Source organism: Gambusia affinis, linkage group LG19, assembly GCF_019740435.1.
Source record: "Gambusia affinis linkage group LG19, SWU_Gaff_1.0, whole genome shotgun sequence".
Classification (NCBI taxonomy): Eukaryota; Metazoa; Chordata; class Actinopteri; order Cyprinodontiformes; family Poeciliidae; genus Gambusia; species Gambusia affinis.
In genome coordinates this window covers 16,395,484-16,413,989 of record NC_057886.1, presented here as the reverse complement: position 1 = coordinate 16,413,989, position 18,506 = coordinate 16,395,484, and the positions used below count along the sequence as shown (strand labels likewise).

At 37.9% G+C, this 18,506-nt stretch overlaps 2 protein-coding genes across 12 annotated transcripts; both read right to left on the bottom strand.

Moving 5' to 3' along the window:
• Window positions 1–814: 814 nt before the first annotated feature.
• On the bottom strand, window positions 815–9,237 carry LOC122822543 (alpha-2,8-sialyltransferase 8F-like). 10 transcript variants are annotated; one of them, XM_044101303.1, is made up of 10 exons: window positions 8,438–9,237; window positions 8,227–8,353; window positions 7,052–7,087; window positions 6,841–6,915; window positions 5,304–5,378; window positions 5,099–5,173; window positions 4,151–4,343; window positions 3,397–3,509; window positions 3,229–3,321; window positions 815–2,890 (listed from the first exon to the last, which is right to left on the bottom strand). In XM_044101303.1, exons 2-10 carry the CDS (start codon window positions 8,310–8,312, stop codon window positions 2,413–2,415), a joined length of 1,224 nt encoding a protein of 407 aa, XP_043957238.1. In that variant the 5' UTR covers window positions 8,313–8,353; window positions 8,438–9,237; the 3' UTR covers window positions 815–2,412. The 10 variants fall into 10 exon arrangements, with proteins under 10 accessions (XP_043957238.1, XP_043957241.1, XP_043957237.1 ...); XM_044101306.1 differs by having other exon boundaries at window positions 6,841–6,952; window positions 8,315–8,353; XM_044101302.1 differs by having other exon boundaries at window positions 8,227–9,237.
• Window positions 9,238–9,318: 81 nt separating this feature from the next.
• On the bottom strand, window positions 9,319–17,420 carry LOC122822542 (alpha-2,8-sialyltransferase 8F-like). Of its 2 annotated transcripts, none has more exons than XM_044101300.1 (7): window positions 16,801–17,420; window positions 14,646–14,720; window positions 14,441–14,515; window positions 12,146–12,338; window positions 11,386–11,498; window positions 11,218–11,310; window positions 9,319–10,879 (listed from the first exon to the last, which is right to left on the bottom strand). In XM_044101300.1, the coding sequence occupies exons 1-7, from the start codon at window positions 16,899–16,901 to the stop codon at window positions 10,402–10,404; spliced, it is 1,128 nt and encodes a 375-aa protein (XP_043957235.1). In that variant the 5' UTR covers window positions 16,902–17,420; the 3' UTR covers window positions 9,319–10,401. The 2 variants fall into 2 exon arrangements, with proteins under 2 accessions (XP_043957235.1, XP_043957236.1); XM_044101301.1 differs by having other exon boundaries at window positions 12,146–12,290; window positions 16,801–17,418.
• Window positions 17,421–18,506: the final 1,086 nt, after the last annotated feature.

The following is an 18,506-nucleotide window of genomic DNA, read 5'->3' as shown; positions in this document are numbered from 1 at the left end:
ACAAAAATGGGAGATATTAAAGGTATGACTTTTTGCAACAGTCCCTGGCAAACTTAAAAATATTTCGGTTTTAGTTTTCTTTTTTGCAGATCTTGTCAGTGAAATCGCGTATTACTTGACCGATTTTAAAAGAAAAGTAACAAAACCAACACAAATTTTCGACATTATAAAACTGGCAGTAACAGAGCAAAATGGTTTGCACTTGTAAAAAAAAGACCTAAGGATAACACTAAAAGGCTATTTTAATAATCGGGTTAGATATGATGGTAACTTATTAGTTATAGATCACTGTTGAAAGGTATTACAAATATTACAGGGGAAAAAAAACATATTTAATTAAGTTCTGCATTCTGTATACAGAATTACTTGATTAAAATAAGGAAGTTAATAACTACGATGGTAGAAGAATAACACTACTCCAGGAAATGTTTGAAATCTCAAAGTGATATTTTTAAATATATTTCATATCTAATAAACCACAGACTCACAGTGTTTGTTTGTTTTTTGACTTCAAGTCAGATGTGTCTTTGCTCTGTAATGATTACTTGTTTGACCTAAAACATGTAACATCTGGTTTAATTTTAGGGTAATGATAGAAGTGCATTTGAGTCTGTTACCAGAAGTCTGGCCACATTTATCTTGACATTGGACAATTAATGACATTTTACATAATTACTGGTGTAGGAGCCAGAGTTTTTAAAAATATTTTGTGAAATAATTTTGTTCTATTTGATGGTGTGATGTTCAATGAACAAACGAAGCAGTTAGTCCAATTTTTGATTTTATTGAACAATCAGAAATTACAGCACTTGCGTTGAGTTGCAACATAGGGAAATATCGGCGATAAACAGATAAAGAACAACTGAAAACCACTCATTCTTCTTTCACTCATCCTTTGCAGCAACACTTTCCTGCCTCAAAGTGGCAGTATAATATTTCTTCTAGACTTGTAACTGAACAACTTAGGTGCTTTTGGATCAAAATGTATCCAAAAGCACCTAAGGTGTGTTATAATTTCTGTAAAGAATTGTGCAATTTGTATTTCCATTTTCTTTTAATCTATTATGATCTTTATATTTAAGGCAGGCCAGACATAATCTTTCATTTTAAGTCCGCCATAGTGAAAAAAGTGTTCAGTACCAACACATTCATGTTGTTAATTTAAAGCAAATTACCTTTTCAAAGTGGTTAAATGTATTAAAAAACCTATTACATTCACTTTGCTGATGTTTCTATTGAGTTACAATATTCTTCTAAAGGAGGTATTTGGTTTCGATTAAAACGAAATAATGGGAACATTGTTTCCATTATTTTGTGGAATAAAAATGGAAAATGACTCAAAGTCCATCACTAGGCACTAAACAAGGATGGCCACACAAAGGCACACGTTACACAGTCTCTCCCAGACATCAACCTGACAACAACCTGCTGTTGTTTCTTCTGGGTGCTGATTTTCATCGAGACCGATGCCGTTGTTTCTTACTCATTCTGCTGCATGTTGGCGCGCAAAACGTAACCGACAGCATCCGGTTTAGGATTTCCAAAATGAAAACTTCTGCAATTATTTCTTGCGCGGCCCGGTACCAATTGGTCCGCGGACCGGTATCGGTCCGCGGCCCAGTGGTTGGGGACCACTGCTGTAAACTGTGGGTGTTTTATTTTGAATGGCACATTGCTCCCATCTGCTGGACTTTTAGGGAAATGCTTTACTTTTATGTTATTTAGTACGTTTTGTTTACCAACAGCAGAACAGATGAACAGACAAGTCTGTTATGAACGCCGCTTTCCAGGTCAAGTTCTTCGAAGCAATGCCTGTAAGTAGCTTATAGTTCAAAATGAGCGTTTATGTTAATACATGAGAAACTAAGTCAGTTGTCTATTAAATTTATGTTTAATTGGTTCTGAAGATATCTGTGGGTGATTCGATTATTTGTTATGTCATTGCTAATTAGTAGGCTGTTGAGATTTTTTAGGCCGTTACGTAGCATTGTTGTACTTTTAATGTATGTAACCGTATGTAAAACACTTGTGTTAGCTGCTGTGAGCTCATCCTGAGTTGTTTGTGTTTTGGCAGCTTCACTCCATTCTACGCAGAAATAAAGGAAGAACTACCGTAATTAATCCTGACTCGTGTGAAAGGAGTTTGGCTGATGGTTAGTTTTGGTACCAGACACTATAGTGAGACAATTACAACAAAACATAAATAAAGTTGTGAAACAAGATGAAATTCATACTAGTTATTGTCCTCTTTTTGTTGCATTTTGATCTCAGTACAAGTTTTGTGGATGCAGATAGGGCCTGGTCTGTGGAGTTAGTCAGTCTATACAGTCCATACAGTCTTGTGATTAAAAGAAAGTCTTGATGGTTGGGTTCACCTGAGGCAATTGAGAAGGCACTCTTTGCCTGAGGAGTCTAATTTGGCTCTGCTTTGCAATCTCCAAGGTGTAACTTGAGAACACCCTGATTGTGCAACCGCAACAAGTGGTTAAACTCATCTGGTATGGCATGGAACTTGGTTTGGGTTTTTCTGTCATCATAATAGTGGTTAGTCAGAGTTTGAAAGCTGTATGGGTGAAAATCGAAGGGCCAGATTCCATACAGCTGTATGTTGTCACAGAGTTCCAGAGCTAGGCTTGTCATTATGATACCGGTGCTGAGTCGTATCGTTCTCAGGCCCTGAGAGCCCCAGAAGAGGGCCAGGTTATGGAGGTACCCCGGGTTGAAGAAGATAGGTCGAACGGAGCTTTCAAAGTCCTCAAGTGTGTAAAACGCTCGGAGAGATACAGGAGTGCTGATGCTGAAGGAGAAGGCAGGAAGAAGCAGCAAGGAGTCGCCATAGCTGCGCAGACTTTCCACAAACTTACGTCGACGTCCCATTAGAGCCCCAAACCTAGAAACAAGGTGACCAGTGAAGAAAAAAGACCAAAGTTAGAATATTTATAGCTCTATTCGCATTATCTCCAGACCCTCTGTAATAAATAAGTTACTCCCCAAAGTCTGATATTTATGTACACATATGTGATAACCAATGCTTAAAATTTTGCTGAAATTTACAGACATCTCCAGGATATAATGTTAATGCGTTGTTTCACATCGACTTATGGGAATGACTTCAGCTGATGTTAAAACTACTTTTCCAGTACTAGCCAGCTGTATAATAGAAGGCTACAAACAGATGACAGTAATTTTTACTTCCAAAAATCACCTTAAAATGGGAACAGTACTCACTTTTCTATGAGGATGCTTGGATTTGCTGTCACCAGGTCCGTCTTGATGCCAACATGTTTCTCGTACCCATTTGACAAAGGGGGCAGATTGCACCTGTCAAAGTAACACAAGGACAACTATTGTTGGATGGAGTTTCAAAATGTAGAAAAACCTGGAAAATATTCTCACCTGATAACAAACTCGGCTGAATCAATCATTTTGCCACAGCTACTGTTTGCTAGGATCCCACCATTCCCGACAACAGCACATGTATGCCAGGTTTTATTTGGGAAAGGATGCCCCTGGAATAGAGTAGAAACAGAAAACTTGAAACACATATGGTTTCCATTTAATCTTGTTAAATTTTTGGAAGTTTATAGGAATCTAAATCCAAAGTATAAATGTAGTAAAATCTATATGTGACAGGGTTTAATTTTTCAATATTATAGATGTGAAGTTTGTCAAAATCTGTTTATTCTTTGAATTTATTTTGTTTAGTCATCAGGTTATTTCTCCAGACTTTCACGTTCTGTTACACTGCTTTTGACAGTTGGTGGTTACCATAGTAACCAGTAACTGACAGCTCCTCCCCTTTTTCTATCTTCTGTTCTGTCTGTCACTGTATGGCAGCAGCTGCTGGACTGATGTTAACCACCACATTGATTTCCTCTTTTGTTAGAATAAATATAATAAACTTTAATGTGTCTGTCATGAAGTGAACCTACTGGACCTGAGACAAAAACAGAAGGATTACATCTGGTGCCCTGACCAAGAGTACATACTGAAATATGTTCCTCTAACTAATCTACTTAATATGAGTTTCACTATCTGAAATGATTCACAAAGCTTCTTAAAAAGCTTCATAAGTCAAGGACAACATTCAGATGCAGATCAAAAGGTGGAACAATTATCTGGTATCAAATGTAAATTGAAAATGACCTACTTTAAAGAAGGTGCTGAAAATCTCTGGGTTCACTTGAAGGGTACTCTTCTTCTCTCCATCATAAACTAGCTTTGTTCCCACTGGAGTGTTTGCCTGGGTAATTGTAGCCTTCTCTAAACCATGGCACTTTGTGTTCAGCTGGGATCTGGGGAGCCACAAGTAGTCTGATGACTCAGTGCAACATAAAGTATACCTGGACAGAAACATTTACCTAGGCGTCAAATTTGGTAGATTCCTGCATAATTAAAAATTTTAATTTCTTTAAAGTAATGCATAAAGCTGTCAGGAGCACTTGATGTATATGACTTGTTTAATTACTCTTATAGGAAGTTGTAAGGGTAGCTATAATAAATAGATGATGGACTCTAGTTCCTCTTTCATAAAGTGCTTCAATTCCACTGGTTTGGGATTTTTGTTCTTCTTTTTTATAAAAAGCAAATCTATTCCTCATTGCATCTTTAAAGGGGCAGTTGTAAGTATTTTCCAAGCACACAGTGCCATTTTATTGCACATTTAAGTATGTTACTTTCAGTTTTATAAAAATGCTGCATATATAAAACACAATTTAAAAGAATTTGACATCTCAAAATTGGCTTCTGTCTCTTTAAGAAGCTCCTGCTCTTTCTGACATTTCATCACAATTGAACGTCTCCATTATGCCATTTAAAACAGTTCTTAGGAGCATTTGGACTGACATCTACTTAGTATAATAAGCTTAGCAGACATGCAGTTGTTTGCTAACTGCTTCTGCCACTAGTCTGGAAGAGCTTTGTGAAAATATGTGGTGATTTGGGAGAGCAAGTGTTTAGGACCACAACATAAAGCTCAAAACTCAATTTCACAGAATATTCGTCCTTTAAAGTCACATTTCACATATTGCTTAAAGGCTGATACCAACATTTTTAAAAAAGAAGTTATTTTAGTTTAGTTAATTTGACTCAATCTTACCTGAACTTTTGGTAATGCTCTTCTTGTTTCTTCCAGGCTTCTGAGTACTGTTCTAAGACTTTGTTTATTTTTTCTCTGTAATGGATAAATACATCCAGGTGCATTATGACATTTCTAAACACAGTATTCTTAACATGCCAAGACATGATTATGGTGTAAACAAGGCGAGTCATGTAAATGAAAACCTTTGTCAGGTAGTTCTCACCTACAGTCTTTGCATAAAGCAGATGTTTGAGGAGAAGCTTTCTTCTGAGGAAGTGACCGCTTAGGCTGCACATTACTGAAGAAAAAAACATAAATTTGAATGAGAATGAAAGTTCACATTTGTTTCCTGTTTCTTTTGCTGCAATCATCACACAATGACCTGCATGTGATCAGGTCTTTATGACTAAACCTTTAGACATTCACTGCCTCACTGAAGTCTTTATGCTTCGTAAATTCTTACATGTTGTATTGTTACAATCACCATTTTTATTGTTTTCATATAACAGGTCCATCCAAAGTAGTAAAATAAAAGAGCACACTATCTGACACTGGTGTCTGTTTCTAGAATCCCCTTTTGAGCTATTTCCTTAATAAGTCTGTCCATTGGTAGATATAGTCTACTTGTGTGTAAGAAAATCTCAGTATAAATCCAGATGTTCTCTAAAAGGTTGAAGTTATGGACAAGAAAACAAGGATGATAGATTTGTTTTTAATTTTATTTCATTGTGACTTTTTGTCTGATTAGATTAGTTTTAATACATTTTTATTGTGTGTTTGCTAGTTATTATTACTTACTATTAGTTGACTATTAGTTTACTTATTATTAGTTGACTTTTAGTTTCACCTTAGTTTTTACTACTAAGCTAGTATTGTATTATGACTGTGTATATCAATTTCAGTCTTTGTTATTTTGTTAGTTAACCCTTATAACCTTGGATATAAAAAGCAGAGTTAGGTCAAAGACAACATGCCAACTTCTAATTGTCTCACAGGGCAATGTTTAATTCATCCTCTGAGATTTGAAAATATATGTTACAACTGCAAACCTACTCAGACCTGACACCCACCTAAATTTACTGGTTAGACAATGGGTCAGTAATCAGAGGCTCCTGGTGACTCTGGAGGAGGTGAAGGAAACTTTGAAGACTGAAGGAGACCTACATCTCACGAAGGGGAATTCGTCAACACTGCAACTATTAGTTGTACACCCCACAAATCTGGCTTTGATCCAGAGTGACAAGAATACCATTGTTAAAAGATAGTTATAGCAAGGCTTTTGTAAGAAACAGAAATGTGTAAGAAGGACAGTCTAGAAGCTTTTTGATTGGGATTTAACCTTGGCTGGCATATGGCCAAAGGTTGGTAGCAATGTTGCCTTACAGCAAGAGGATCCTGGGTTCGATACCCGGCCCTGAATCTTTCTGCATGGAGTATGCATGTTCTCCCTGTGCATGCGTGGATTCTCTCTGGGTACTCCGGCTTCCTTCCACAGTCCAAAAGCATGACTGATAGGTTAATTGGTCTCTCTCTCAATTCCCCTTAGGTGTGAGTGTGTGCGTGCAAGGTTGTGAGTCCTGTCTGTCTCTGTGTTGCCCTGCGACAGACTGGCAACTTGATCAGGGTGTACCCCACTTCTCGACTGAAACTTTCGCTGGAGATAGGCACCATCAGCCATCTAAGTATAAGACATGTCTACATAACAAACATTAGGCTAAATGTTTCATTTTCTAGTTTCAGGCTTTTAATAATAAATGTACCTGATTTCTTTGTAATTTTCTTCATTGTTAATCCAGGGTTGTGAATACGTCTCCAGCATTTCATCAATTTTGTCCCTGTTGCACATCAACACATGCAGATACTCAGCAATATCTAGGAATATGCCATAAATGACTTGATTTGTTGGGCCAAAACAAAGACAATGACAACAAATTGAAGGCAAAAGTCAGGGATGGTGCAGCTTAAACTCACCTGTCATCTTGACAAGAGCTAAAAGACTGCTCTTTGCTGTGAAACAAGAAAAAGAAGGTAATTTTTAAAGACGGGTAGATAGGTAGGCAGCAATTCCTTTACTTCTCATATAGGCCTTTTATATTGCATATCTTTTATTTTTTCATAGTTTGGTGATAATTTTCCTACACATACCTTACATGCTGAGTGCAATACTCAATACTCAATGGAATAAAATTAGAGAAAGTGGGATGTCGTAACCAGGGGTCTCAAACTCCAGGCCCCAGTCCTGCAACTTTTAGATGTGCCTCTGCTGCACCACACCTGTATAGAATAATTAAGGCTCTGGAGAACTGATCTACACAAGGTGGAGGTAATTAAGCCATTTCATTCCAGTGTTTTGTACCTGTGGCACATCTAAAAACTGCAGGACTGCGGCCCTCAAGGACTGGAGTTTGAGACCCCTGTGTAAACAAATGAGTTCTAAAAGAAGACAAAGTCAATATTACAATTGTCTGGCAAGAGTGAGATCCAGAAATGGGGAGCAGACTCTTTGCTACTACTACTAATATTAACAATTATTATGATAGGAAAATAAATCCCCCAAACTGCAGCTTACTCTATAGCATTGATGCTAATTTATAGCATCAGAACGCATGGGTTCCAACCGACACTTTGAAATTTCTTCTGAAATTTTCTAGTTGAAACCTTGACATTGGTCCAGTTTTTGTAGTTTATTAAACTTTTATAAATTACAACGGCTGCGGTGCACCACAACAAAGGGGAAAAGACGGCGATAAAATCGGATTCATTCTACAAACGCAGACCCAACAGCTCCAGAAGCCCAAGCTCTGACCTATTTCCCACTTTCTTGATTTTCTTTTTAATAAAACTTTTTCCTGACTTGCTAAATGTGATACCCTTATCTAGCATTTGTACTGTTGACAACTGATAGCAAAACAGTGTCCCTTTTTCAGATTCTTCCCTGATATTCATGTCTAAATGCATAGCAATGGCGCCCTGTGTGGTAATAGATACAAAAAATAACTGATTAGCCTACTTTAATAAAACTGTTATTAAACTGCCCCTCATATTCCAGTAGCAAGACTGTGTAGGAAGCCCGACCCTTACACCAAAAAAAAAAAAAAACTCAACAAAGTATGTCCGCACTAGCTAATAAATAAAGAGAAACTTACTTATTGTGAAGTTTAAAGTGGATAAAAGTAGTCAGGAGGATAACCAAAAGGAGGGAAGGCAAACACCGTAAAACTGATCGTTTCATACCTCGTCCTGCTTAGTACCCTCTCTTATGGTGGGATCAATCTGTAAGATCAACTTTGTAGTTGTTTATCTGTAAGATTGTTGTTGATCTTACATTTGTCTTGTGGATATAAATCAAACACATACTCGCTCAGTGGTGTTCTGACTGGCAAACTGTTTCACATCTCGCTCGGATCTATCTCTCTGTTCTTTCGGTTGGTCGGTTCAGTCTAAGACTCTACTTGCTCGCACGGCTCTCTCACCGCTCACTTCGGATCTGTCCCCGCTTGCGCAACGTGAGTTGTATATAAATGAACCACACTACCAGCCAATCACAGACAGGCATTGCAAATACTACGTTCAATTCGATGAAAAACAGCCAATCACAACCAGCAAATTTGACACGTTCCACTGTATTGCAACCAATCACAGTCCTCTTCTTGAGCTGCAACAAAACAAAATGGCAGAAATTAAAGGTATGACCTTTTACAACAGTCCCTGGCAAAATCAAAAATATTTCGGTTTTAGTTTTCTTTTTTGCAGATCTTGTCAGTGAAATCGCGTATTACTTGACCGATTTTAAAAAGAAAAGTAACAAAACCAACACAAATTTTCGACATTAAAAAACTGGCAGTAACACAGAGCCAAAGGTTTGCACTTGTAAAAAAAAAAGAAAAAAAAAAAGACATAAGACCTAACGCTAAAAGGCAATTTTAATAATCGGGTTAGCCTCTCGCCCGGAGGCGGGGTTCATGTTAAGAAAATGGATGGATGGATGGGTTAGATATGATGTTAACTTATAGACCACTGTTGAAAGGTATTACAAATATTACAGGGGAAAAAACATATTTAATTGCGTTCTGCATTCTGTATACATGTACACAGAATTACGTGGTTAAAATAAGGAAGTTGAACAACTACGACGGCAGAAGAATAACACTACTCCAGGAAATGTTTGAAATCAAGATGTGATTTTTTTAAATATTTCATATCTAATAAACCACAGACTCACAGTGATTTTTTTTAACTTCAAGTCAGATGTGTCTTTGCTCTGTAATGATTACTTGTTTGACCTAAAACATGTAACATCTGGTTTAATTTTAGGGTAATGATAGAAGTGCATTTGAGTCTGTTACCAGAAGTCTGGCCACATTTATCTTGACATTGGACAATTAATGACATTTTACATAATTACTGGTGTAGGAGCCAGAGTTTTTAAAAATATTTTGTGAAATAATTTTGTTCTATTTGATGAACAAAATTGTGCGATGTTCAATGAACGAACGGGGCAGTTAGTCCAGTTTTTGATTTTATTGAACAATCAGAAATTACAGCAGCTGCGTTGAGCTGCTACATAGGGAAATATCGGCAATAAACAGATAAAGAACAACTGAACTGCTGCAACACTTTCCTGCCTCAAAGTGGCAGGAAATATTTCTTCTAGACTTGTAACTGAACAACTTAGGTGTTTTGGATCAAAATGTATCCAAAAGCACCTAAGCTGTGTTATAATTTCTGTAAAGAATTGTGCAATTTGTATTTTCATTTTCTTTTTATCTATTATGATCTTTATGTTTAAGGCAGGACAGGCATAATCTTTCATTTTAAGTCTGCCATAGTGAAAAAAGTGTTCTGTACCAACACATTCATGTTGTTAATTTAAAACAAATTACCTTTCAAAGTGGTTAAATGTATTAAAATACCTATTACATTCATTTTGCTGGTGTTTTTATTTAGTTACAATATTCTTCTAAAGGAGATATTTGATTTCCATTAAAACATAGTAACCCTGACTCAAAACGCATCACTAACAATGTAACATAAGGCAGTGGCACTAAACAATAATGGCCTCACAAAGGCACATAGTCTCTTCCAGACATCAACCTGAACAAAACAGATAAAGTTGTGAAACAAGATGAAATTCATACTAGTTATTGTCCTCTTTTTGTTGCATTTTGATCTCAGTACAAGTTTTGTGGATGCAGATAGGGCCTGGTCTGTGGAGTTAGTCAGTCTATACAGTCCATACAGTCTTGTGATTAAAAGAAAGTCTTGATGGTTGGGTTCACCTGAGGCAATTGAGAAGGCACTTGGCTCTTTGCCTGAGGAGTCTAATTTGGCTCTGCTTTGCAATCTCCAAGGTGTAACTTGAGAACACCCTGACTGTGCAACCGCAACAAGTGGTTAAACTCATCTGGCATGGCATGGAACTTGGTTTTGGTTTTTCTGTCATCATAATAGTGGTTAGTCAGAGTTTGAAAGCTGTATGGGTGAAAATCGAAGGGCCAGAATCCATACAGCTGTACGTTGTCACAGAGTTCCAGAGCTAGGCTTGTCATTATGATACCGGTGCTGAGTCGTATCGTTCTCAGGCCCTGAGAGCGCCAGAAGAGGGCCAGGTTATGGAGGTACCCCGGGTTGAAGAAGATAGGTCGAACGGGGCTTTCAAAGTCCTCAAGTGTGTAAAAAGCTCGGAGAGATACAGGAGTGTTGTGGCCAAAGGAGAAGGCAGGAAGAAGCAGCAAGGAGTCGCCATAGCTGCGCAGACTTTCCACAAACTTACGTCGACGTCCCATTAGAGCCCCAAACCTAGAAACAAGGTGACCAGTGAAGAAAAAAGACCAAAGTTAGAAAATTTAAAGCTCTATTCACATTATCTCCAGACCCTCTGTAATAAATAAGTTACTCCCCAAAGTCTGATATTTATGTACACATATGTGATAACCAATGCTTGAAATTTTTCTGAAATTTACAGACATCTCCAGGATATAATGTTAATGCGTTGTTTCGCATCGACGTATGGGAATGACTTGAGTTGATGTTAAAACTACTTTTCCAGTACTAGCCAGCTGTATAACAGAAGGCTACAAACAGATGACAATAATTTTTACTTCCAAAAATCACCTTAAAATGGGAACAGTACTCACTTTTCCATGAAGATGCTTGGATTTGCTGTCACCAGGTCCGTCTTGATGCCAACATGTTTCTCGTACCCATTTGACAAAGGGGGCAGATTGCACCTGTCAAAGTAACACAAGGACAACTATTGTTGGATGGAGTTTCAAAATGTAGAAAAACCTGGAAAATATTCTCACCTGATAACAAATTCAGCTGAATCAATCATTTTGCCACAGCTACTGTTTGCTAGGATCCCACCATTCCCGACAACAGCACATGTATGCCAGGTTTTATTTGGGAACGGATGCCCCTGGAATAGAGTAGAAACAGAAAACTATGAAACACATATGGTTTCCATTTAATCTTGTTGAATTTTTGGAAGTTTATAGGAATCTAAATCCAAAGTATAAATGTAGTGAAATCTATATGTGACAGTGTTTAATTTTTTCAATATTATAGATATGAAGTTTGTCAAAATCTGTTTATTCTTTTAATTTATTTTGTTTAGTCATCAGGTTATTTCTCCAGACTTTCACGTTCTGTTACACTACTTTTGACAGTTGGTGGTTACCATAGTAACCAGTAACTGACAGCTCCTCCCCTTTTTCTATCTTCTGTTCTGCCTGTCACTGTATGGCAGCAGCTGCTGGACTGATGTTAACCACCACATTGATTTCCTCTTTTGTTAGAATAAATATAATAAACTTTAATGTGTCTGTCATGAAGTGAACCTACTGGACCTGAAACAAAAACAGAAGGATTACATCTGGTGCCCTGACCAAGAGTACATATATACTGAAATATGTTCCTCTGATTAATCTACTTAATATGAGTTTCACTATCTGAAATGATTCACAAAGCTTCTTAAAAAGCTTCATAAGTCAAGGACAACATTCAGATGCAGATCAAAAGGTGGAACAATTATCTGGTATCAAATGTAAATTGAAAATGACCTACTTTAAAAAAGGTGCTGAAAATCTCTGGGTTCACTTGAAGGGTTCTCTTCTTCTCTCCATCATAAACAAGCTTTGTTCCCACTGGAGTGTTTGACTGGGTAATTGTAGCCTTCTCTAAACCATGGCACTTTGTGTTCAGCTGTGATCTGGGGAGCCACAAGTAGTCTGATGACTCAGTGCAACATAAAATACACCTGGACAGAAACATTTACCTAAGCGTCAAATTTGGTAGATTCCTGCATAATTAAATGTTTTAATTTCTTTAAAGCAGTGGTCCCCAACCTTTTTATCACCGCGGACCGGTCAAGACTTGGCTATTTTACTGCGGCCCGAGGGGGTGGGGGGTGAATCGTCAGATAAAGCTTCTGTATGTTGGTGTGTAAGCTAAAGCCTAGTTCACATGGCACAATTTTTAATTTTTTGCCCTGGCTTTCCTAACTAGGAGCGAAAGCATAACCTGTTGAACATTGAATATGACAAGTAGCCAATCAGAAAACGCGGTGACGTAAGCACGGAGGGGAATCCCAAAAAGCTGACATGGCGCAACCGAGAGTCCGGTGGAAGTCAGAGATGATATGTGGAAACTATCATGTGCTTAATAAACATTTATTCAGTTAAAAATGTTAACTACAAAAAAATAACTCACCTCCAAATTATAGTGCAGCATATGGAGCGGCTGCTCCCGCCGTCTTTTATCAAACGCCTTTTCTTTTTGTTAATCGCTTAAAATGAGTCCACAAACTGTCACTACTGTTTGATCATTCTAGATTCATGTATGTTGGGGTTTTTACTGCATTTTCTTCTGGAATAGGGATGATCGTGAGTGGAATCGGTTCATGTGTGATGTGTTGCTCCTGCCATGTGGCTGGACTCACGAACCGATCGAACCTACTTTTGTCGGCTCTGTGGTCACAAAAGTTTGGAAAATCGGCCGACAATCGTGCCGTGTGAACCAAACCTAAAACTCACAAGCTCTACTCCTCTCATCTTGTCTTGACCCCTGCCCTAACGCTCGCTGACTCTGGTCGCTATGGTAACGTTTACATATCCCTTCAAAATAAGATACAGCTGCGCCACAAAAGCGATCATTTTACTTTCGTGAACATTTTAACTCACAATAACAATTAATGGGAGCCCTGAGCTTGTTTCTCTGCAACGAGACGGTCCCATCTGGGAGTGATGAGAGACATTGACACCCGAAGTGTTGCTTAAGCACAGAGTGCCTGGTCTCTACATAGCGAAGCAGTTTGAAGGCTTCATTGCCTCATTAACGAGCCGGTCACCATATCATGCAGAGCGAGTTTGGAATGTGGGAATCACCTGCTGGGATAAACCCATTGTTCTGTCTCATCTCTGGGCATTTTCCCCTTCGCAAGGAAACTTTACAAAGACATCTAATATGTTTCTTACTCATTTTACTGCTTGAGGGCTCAATGTTGACGCGCAAGACATAACAGAGAGAATCCGGTTAAAGGATTTTCAAAATTAAAGATCCTCCAGACTCAAGTAATACATAAAACAGAAATATTTAATTATTTCTTGTGCGGCCCGGTACCAATTGTCCACGGACCGGTACCGGTATGTGGCCCGGGGGTTGGGGACCACTTCTATAAAGTAATGCATAAAGCTGTCAGGAGCACTTGATGCATATGATTTGTTTAATTACTCTTATAGGAAGTTATAAGGGTATAAATAGAAGATGGACCCTAGTTCCTATTTCATAAAGTGCTTCAATTCCACTGGTTTGGGATTTTTGTTCCTCTTTTTTATGAAAAGCAAATCTATTCCTCATTGCGTCTTTAAAGGGGAAGTAGTAAGTCTTTTCCAAGCACACAGTGCCATTTTATTGCACATTTAAGTATGTTACTTTCAGTTTTATGAAAATGCTGCATATATAAAACACAATTTAAAAGAATTTGACATCTCAAAATTGGCTTCTGTCTCTTTAAGAAGCTCCTGCTCTTTCTGACATTTCATCACAATTGAACGTCTCCATTATGCCATTTAGAACAGTTCTTAGGAGCATTTGGACTGACATTTACTTAGTATAATAAGCTCAGCAGACATGCAGTTGTTTGCTAACTGCTGCTGCCACTAGTCTGGAAGAGCTTTGTGAAAATATGTGGTGATTTGGAAGAGCAAATGTTTATAGGACCACAACATAAAGCTCAAAAGTCAATTTCACAGGATATTCGTCCTTTAAAGTCACATTTCACAAATTTCGCAAAGGCTGATACCAAAATAATAATTAAAAAAAAAATTATTTTTTAGTTTAGTTAATTGGACTCAATCTTACCTGAACTTTTGGTAATGCTCTTCTTGTTTCTTCCAGGCTTCTGAGTACTGTTCTAAGACTTTGTTTATTTTTTCTCTGTAATGGATAAATACATCCAGGTGCATTATGACATTTCTAAACACAGTATTCTTAACATGCCAAGACATGATTATGGTGTAAACAAGGCGAGTCATGTAAATGAAAACCTTTGTCAGGTAGTTCTCACCTACAGTCTTTGCATAAAGCAGATGTTTGAGGAGCAGTTTTCTTCTGAGGAAGTGACCGCTTAGGTTGCACATTACTGAAGAAAAAAACATAAATTTGAATGAGAATGAAAGTTCACATTTGTTTCCTGTTTCTTTTGCTGCAATCATCACACAATGACCTGCATGTGATCAGGTCTTTATGACTAAACCTTTAGACATTCACTGCCTCACTGAAGTCTTTATGCTTCTTAAATTCTTACATGTTGTATTGTTACAATCACCATTTTTATTGTTTTCATATAACAGGTCCATCCAAAGTAGTAAAATAAAAGAGCACACTATCTGACACTGGTGTCTGTTTCTAGAATCCCCTTTTGAGCTATTTCCTTAATAAGTCTGTCCATTGGTAGATATAGTCAACTTGTGTGTAAGAAAATCTCAGTATAAATCCAGATGTTCTCTAAAAGGTTGAAGTTATGGACAAGAAAACAAGGATGATAGATTTGTTTTTAATTTTATTTCATTGTGACTTTTTGTCTGATTAGATTAGTTTTAATACATTTTTATTGTGTGTTTGCTAGTTATTATTACTTATTATTAGTTGACTATTAGTTTCACTTTAGGTTTTACTACTAATTTTAGTTTTAGTTTTTTCATACTTTAGTTTGCTTTCAGGTACTGATTTCAAAACGGTCAAAGTATTGTATTATGATATCAATTTCAGTTTTTGTTATTTTGTTAGTTAACCCTTATAACCTTGGATATAAAAAGCAGAGTTAGGTCAAAGACAACATGCCAACTTCTAATTGTCTCACAGGGCAATGTTTAATTCATCCTCTGAGATTTGAAAATATATGTTACAACTGCAAACCTACTCAGACCTGACACCCACCTAAATTTACTGGTTAGACAATGGGTCAGTAATCAGAGGCTCCTGGTGACTCTGGAGGAGGTGAAGGAAACTTTGAAGACTGAAGGAGACCTACATCTCACGAAGGGGAATTCGTCAACACTGCAACTATTAGTTGTACACCCCACAAATCTGGCTTTGATCCAGAGTGACAAGAATACCATTGTTAAAAGATAGTTATAGCAAGGCTTGTGTAAGAAACAGAAATGTGTAAGAAGGACAGTCTAGAAGCTTTTTGATTGGGATTTAACCTTGGCTGCCATGTGTATGAGTCCAAACGTCACAATCAAACAAGTCATAAACATGATGTAACACCTGTTGAGAACGTGGAGTCTTTATGAATGTTTAAGACAGGTGTCAATATTTAAGAAATTACACTTTACATATTAAGGTTAGTGTCATTATTTATCTGCAAGACTGGGTAGGATGCACCTTTTAGGGTTTAGATCATTGCATATTTATCTGCTAAAATGGCCCAGTCAAAGTCCATCCAATCCGGCTGAACTGAAGTATGGGCAAAAATGTCAAACTAATGTAAAAATACCCCCAAAAACTATTTCAAAGTATTACTTCTGCAACTTTTACTACAAATCTGTGCAACACTACTGTGGTGTAGTTAATCACATGCGCTTTCTATAAAAATATCCTGAAGTTTGTGGTCTTAAGGTTAGAAAAGTTTGAGGTATGAAATGCTTTTGCATGCACACTATAAGTTAACAACCGATCTACAAACACGTATGCAAGCAGCATTGACATCTATTCAAGCTCATCAGGGGACTTCCTGCGTTCTGTGGTAGTGTCTTGTGTTCTCAAGACTTCCTCTTCCTGTTTTGTGTGTCTGAACCACATGGTGACCTTTCAGTTTTAGGTAAGTTTGTATTTGTAAATGTGACATGTTTCATAACTAGACTTTGGTTTTTGCTGCTCTAAATTTGAAGGTAAAAATTGCTGATTCTTTTGTTTCTTTGTTGCAGAAAAACATGTTAATAAAATGTTTAGTAATATTTCTGATGATCAACCTAACAACATTGTTCCTATGTAATATCACTGTAAAACTATCTTTGGGATTTAGACATTGAATGATGAGATGTGTATTCTGGAAACTGTTACTTTTCTTTCCATAGGATCACTTCTTCTACTTGTTCTGTCTTGAAAGCCTTTTTGACTACTATTGTTAAACCCCAGCAGTGTGACTTTTCCTTCATTGCACATGATTAATGTCCTAACCAAAATGTGGTTCTGTTTCATGTCTAAGAGGAACTTACTTGTTCTCTAGCGTGTACCAGATGAAAGTGGTCAGCAGGCTTGCCAGCAGGAGGACAGTGATCATCAAAGAGAGGAGGGGCTTCAAGATCTGTCCCCTCATACCTTCCTTACCCGTTAGCCCCTCTCTCCTTCTGTTTCTCCTCTCCTTCACTCTATCTGCTGTCCGCCACGGCTGCTATGATTCCAGATTTCTTTGTCTTTTCTGTGTTTGCTGCCTCATATGTAATCTTTCCCAGCAGTTCTCAGCTGTTTTCTAACACTTTTCTTCAAATCACTTCATTTTCTTGTCTGGGAATCGTCATCACTGTTTCCTCTCAACTATTGGAGGTAGAAGTCAAAGCCTGCTCAGTCATCTCCCCCCCCCTTCCTGTTGTATAGACAAGTCTCTGCAGCTCTTCTTTTCCTTTCTCTCGCCCCTGGGTTCAGTTCAGCTTCGTTGAAAGCGCTGTTTTGTCGATCTTCCTCATCTGTTAATCCTTTTCATTTCTTTTTGGTCCAGTCGATGTTTTTTGTCTTCCGTCTCTGTTTCTTTCCACATTTGCCCACAGAGACAAACTCCAACAGCCCTACTTTCAACCAGAGTCCCACAGGGAGAGCTTTTTCTGTTCTCCGCCCCCATCGCCTCAGCCTTCTCCCTTTGCTTGCCCCTCCCGCCCCATCTGTCCTCCGCCCACTCCTCTTAAGCCCCCTCTCCCTTCTCCTATTTTCACAAAGGGGAGGTAGGGCAGTAACATGATTTCCCAGTACTGAATTAGACCACAGTCTGCCTCTTGTACTCCTAATGCCCCCCAAATCTCACCCACACTTCCAGAAGCCGCCTTTATTCAAATGGCAAGCTTCTCCAGCTGCACCAGCTTTGTGAATTTTAAAAAAAGTACTTTTTTTATTTTGGAAGAGGATGTGGATTACCAATTAACTTGGTGTGATGTTGGCAGAACATTAAGCGAATAAATCATTAAGAGAAAGCTTTAACTTTTCAGTTGCTTTGTTCGCTGTTCTGGAAAAAGGAATTAACTCTTCTCTCGCCCACATGGACTGCATTTCACAATAAACTCCCACTAAAAAACAGAACTTCTAAGACCCCCTGCATCTGTATGTCATTAGATTTTGGCTCTAACAGCACACGTCTTTGCTGTTTTGAATGAAATAAACGAATCATGCTTTGTGCCTGCATTCTGAGTAAGCACAGCTAGGCTAAAATAGTCTCACCACACACACAACCCAAAACAAAGGAGTCTATGGAAAGTTTTCTTTAAAGGCACATGGGTCTAGAGGAAAATATGTTCTGTTTAAGTAAGGCTAAGTTTAATTCTGATCAGATTTAGTTAGGACTCTGTTTGGGTATGCAAAACAAAAACCTCTCACTTTGGCATTTGGGTACTACAAGATCCCACATTCAGAGATCTAAAATTATTTCTTTCTGGGTGGAAGTCAAACAAAATTATTGGGTATAAGAACAAAATGAAATGCCAGTGGAAAGAAAATCCACATATTTTCATGATCTATCATGCAAATATAGGTCATGCCAACCTACATTTGCATGACATGTAACACAAAACACTGGCAGAAATGTCAACAAAAAGAAAAAAAAACTGCCATGCAAATGTTGATGCAATGGAAAGGTTGGGCAAATACAGCCACAGTTGCTGAACACTTGTTCTGCATTGGCAGTCTGTTGATGCAAATTTCCAGATCTAACATCTGA

Excerpts from the sequence above, each read along its gene's own strand:
- LOC122822543 (XM_044101302.1), bottom strand. The coding sequence starts at position 8,312 with ATGAAACGATCAGTTTTACGGTGTTTGCCTTCCCTCCTTTTGGTTATC. Across the intron at positions 6,916-7,051 it reads AGCTCTTGTCAAGATGACAG|GGACAAAATTGATGAAATGC; the intron begins GTGAGTTTAAGC and ends GATGTGCAACAG. Across the intron at positions 3,510-4,150 it reads TTTTCAGCACCTTCTTTAAA|GGGCATCCTTTCCCAAATAA; the intron begins GTAGGTCATTTT and ends ACTCTATTCCAG.
- LOC122822542 (XM_044101300.1), bottom strand. The coding sequence starts at position 16,901 with ATGAGGGGACAGATCTTGAAGCCCCTCCTCTCTTTGATGATCACTGTC. Across the intron at positions 11,311-11,385 it reads TCAGCTGAATTTGTTATCAG|GTGCAATCTGCCCCCTTTGT; the intron begins GTGAGAATATTT and ends TTACTTTGACAG. Across the intron at positions 10,880-11,217 it reads CCAAGCATCTTCATGGAAAA|GTTTGGGGCTCTAATGGGAC; the intron begins GTGAGTACTGTT and ends CCTTGTTTCTAG.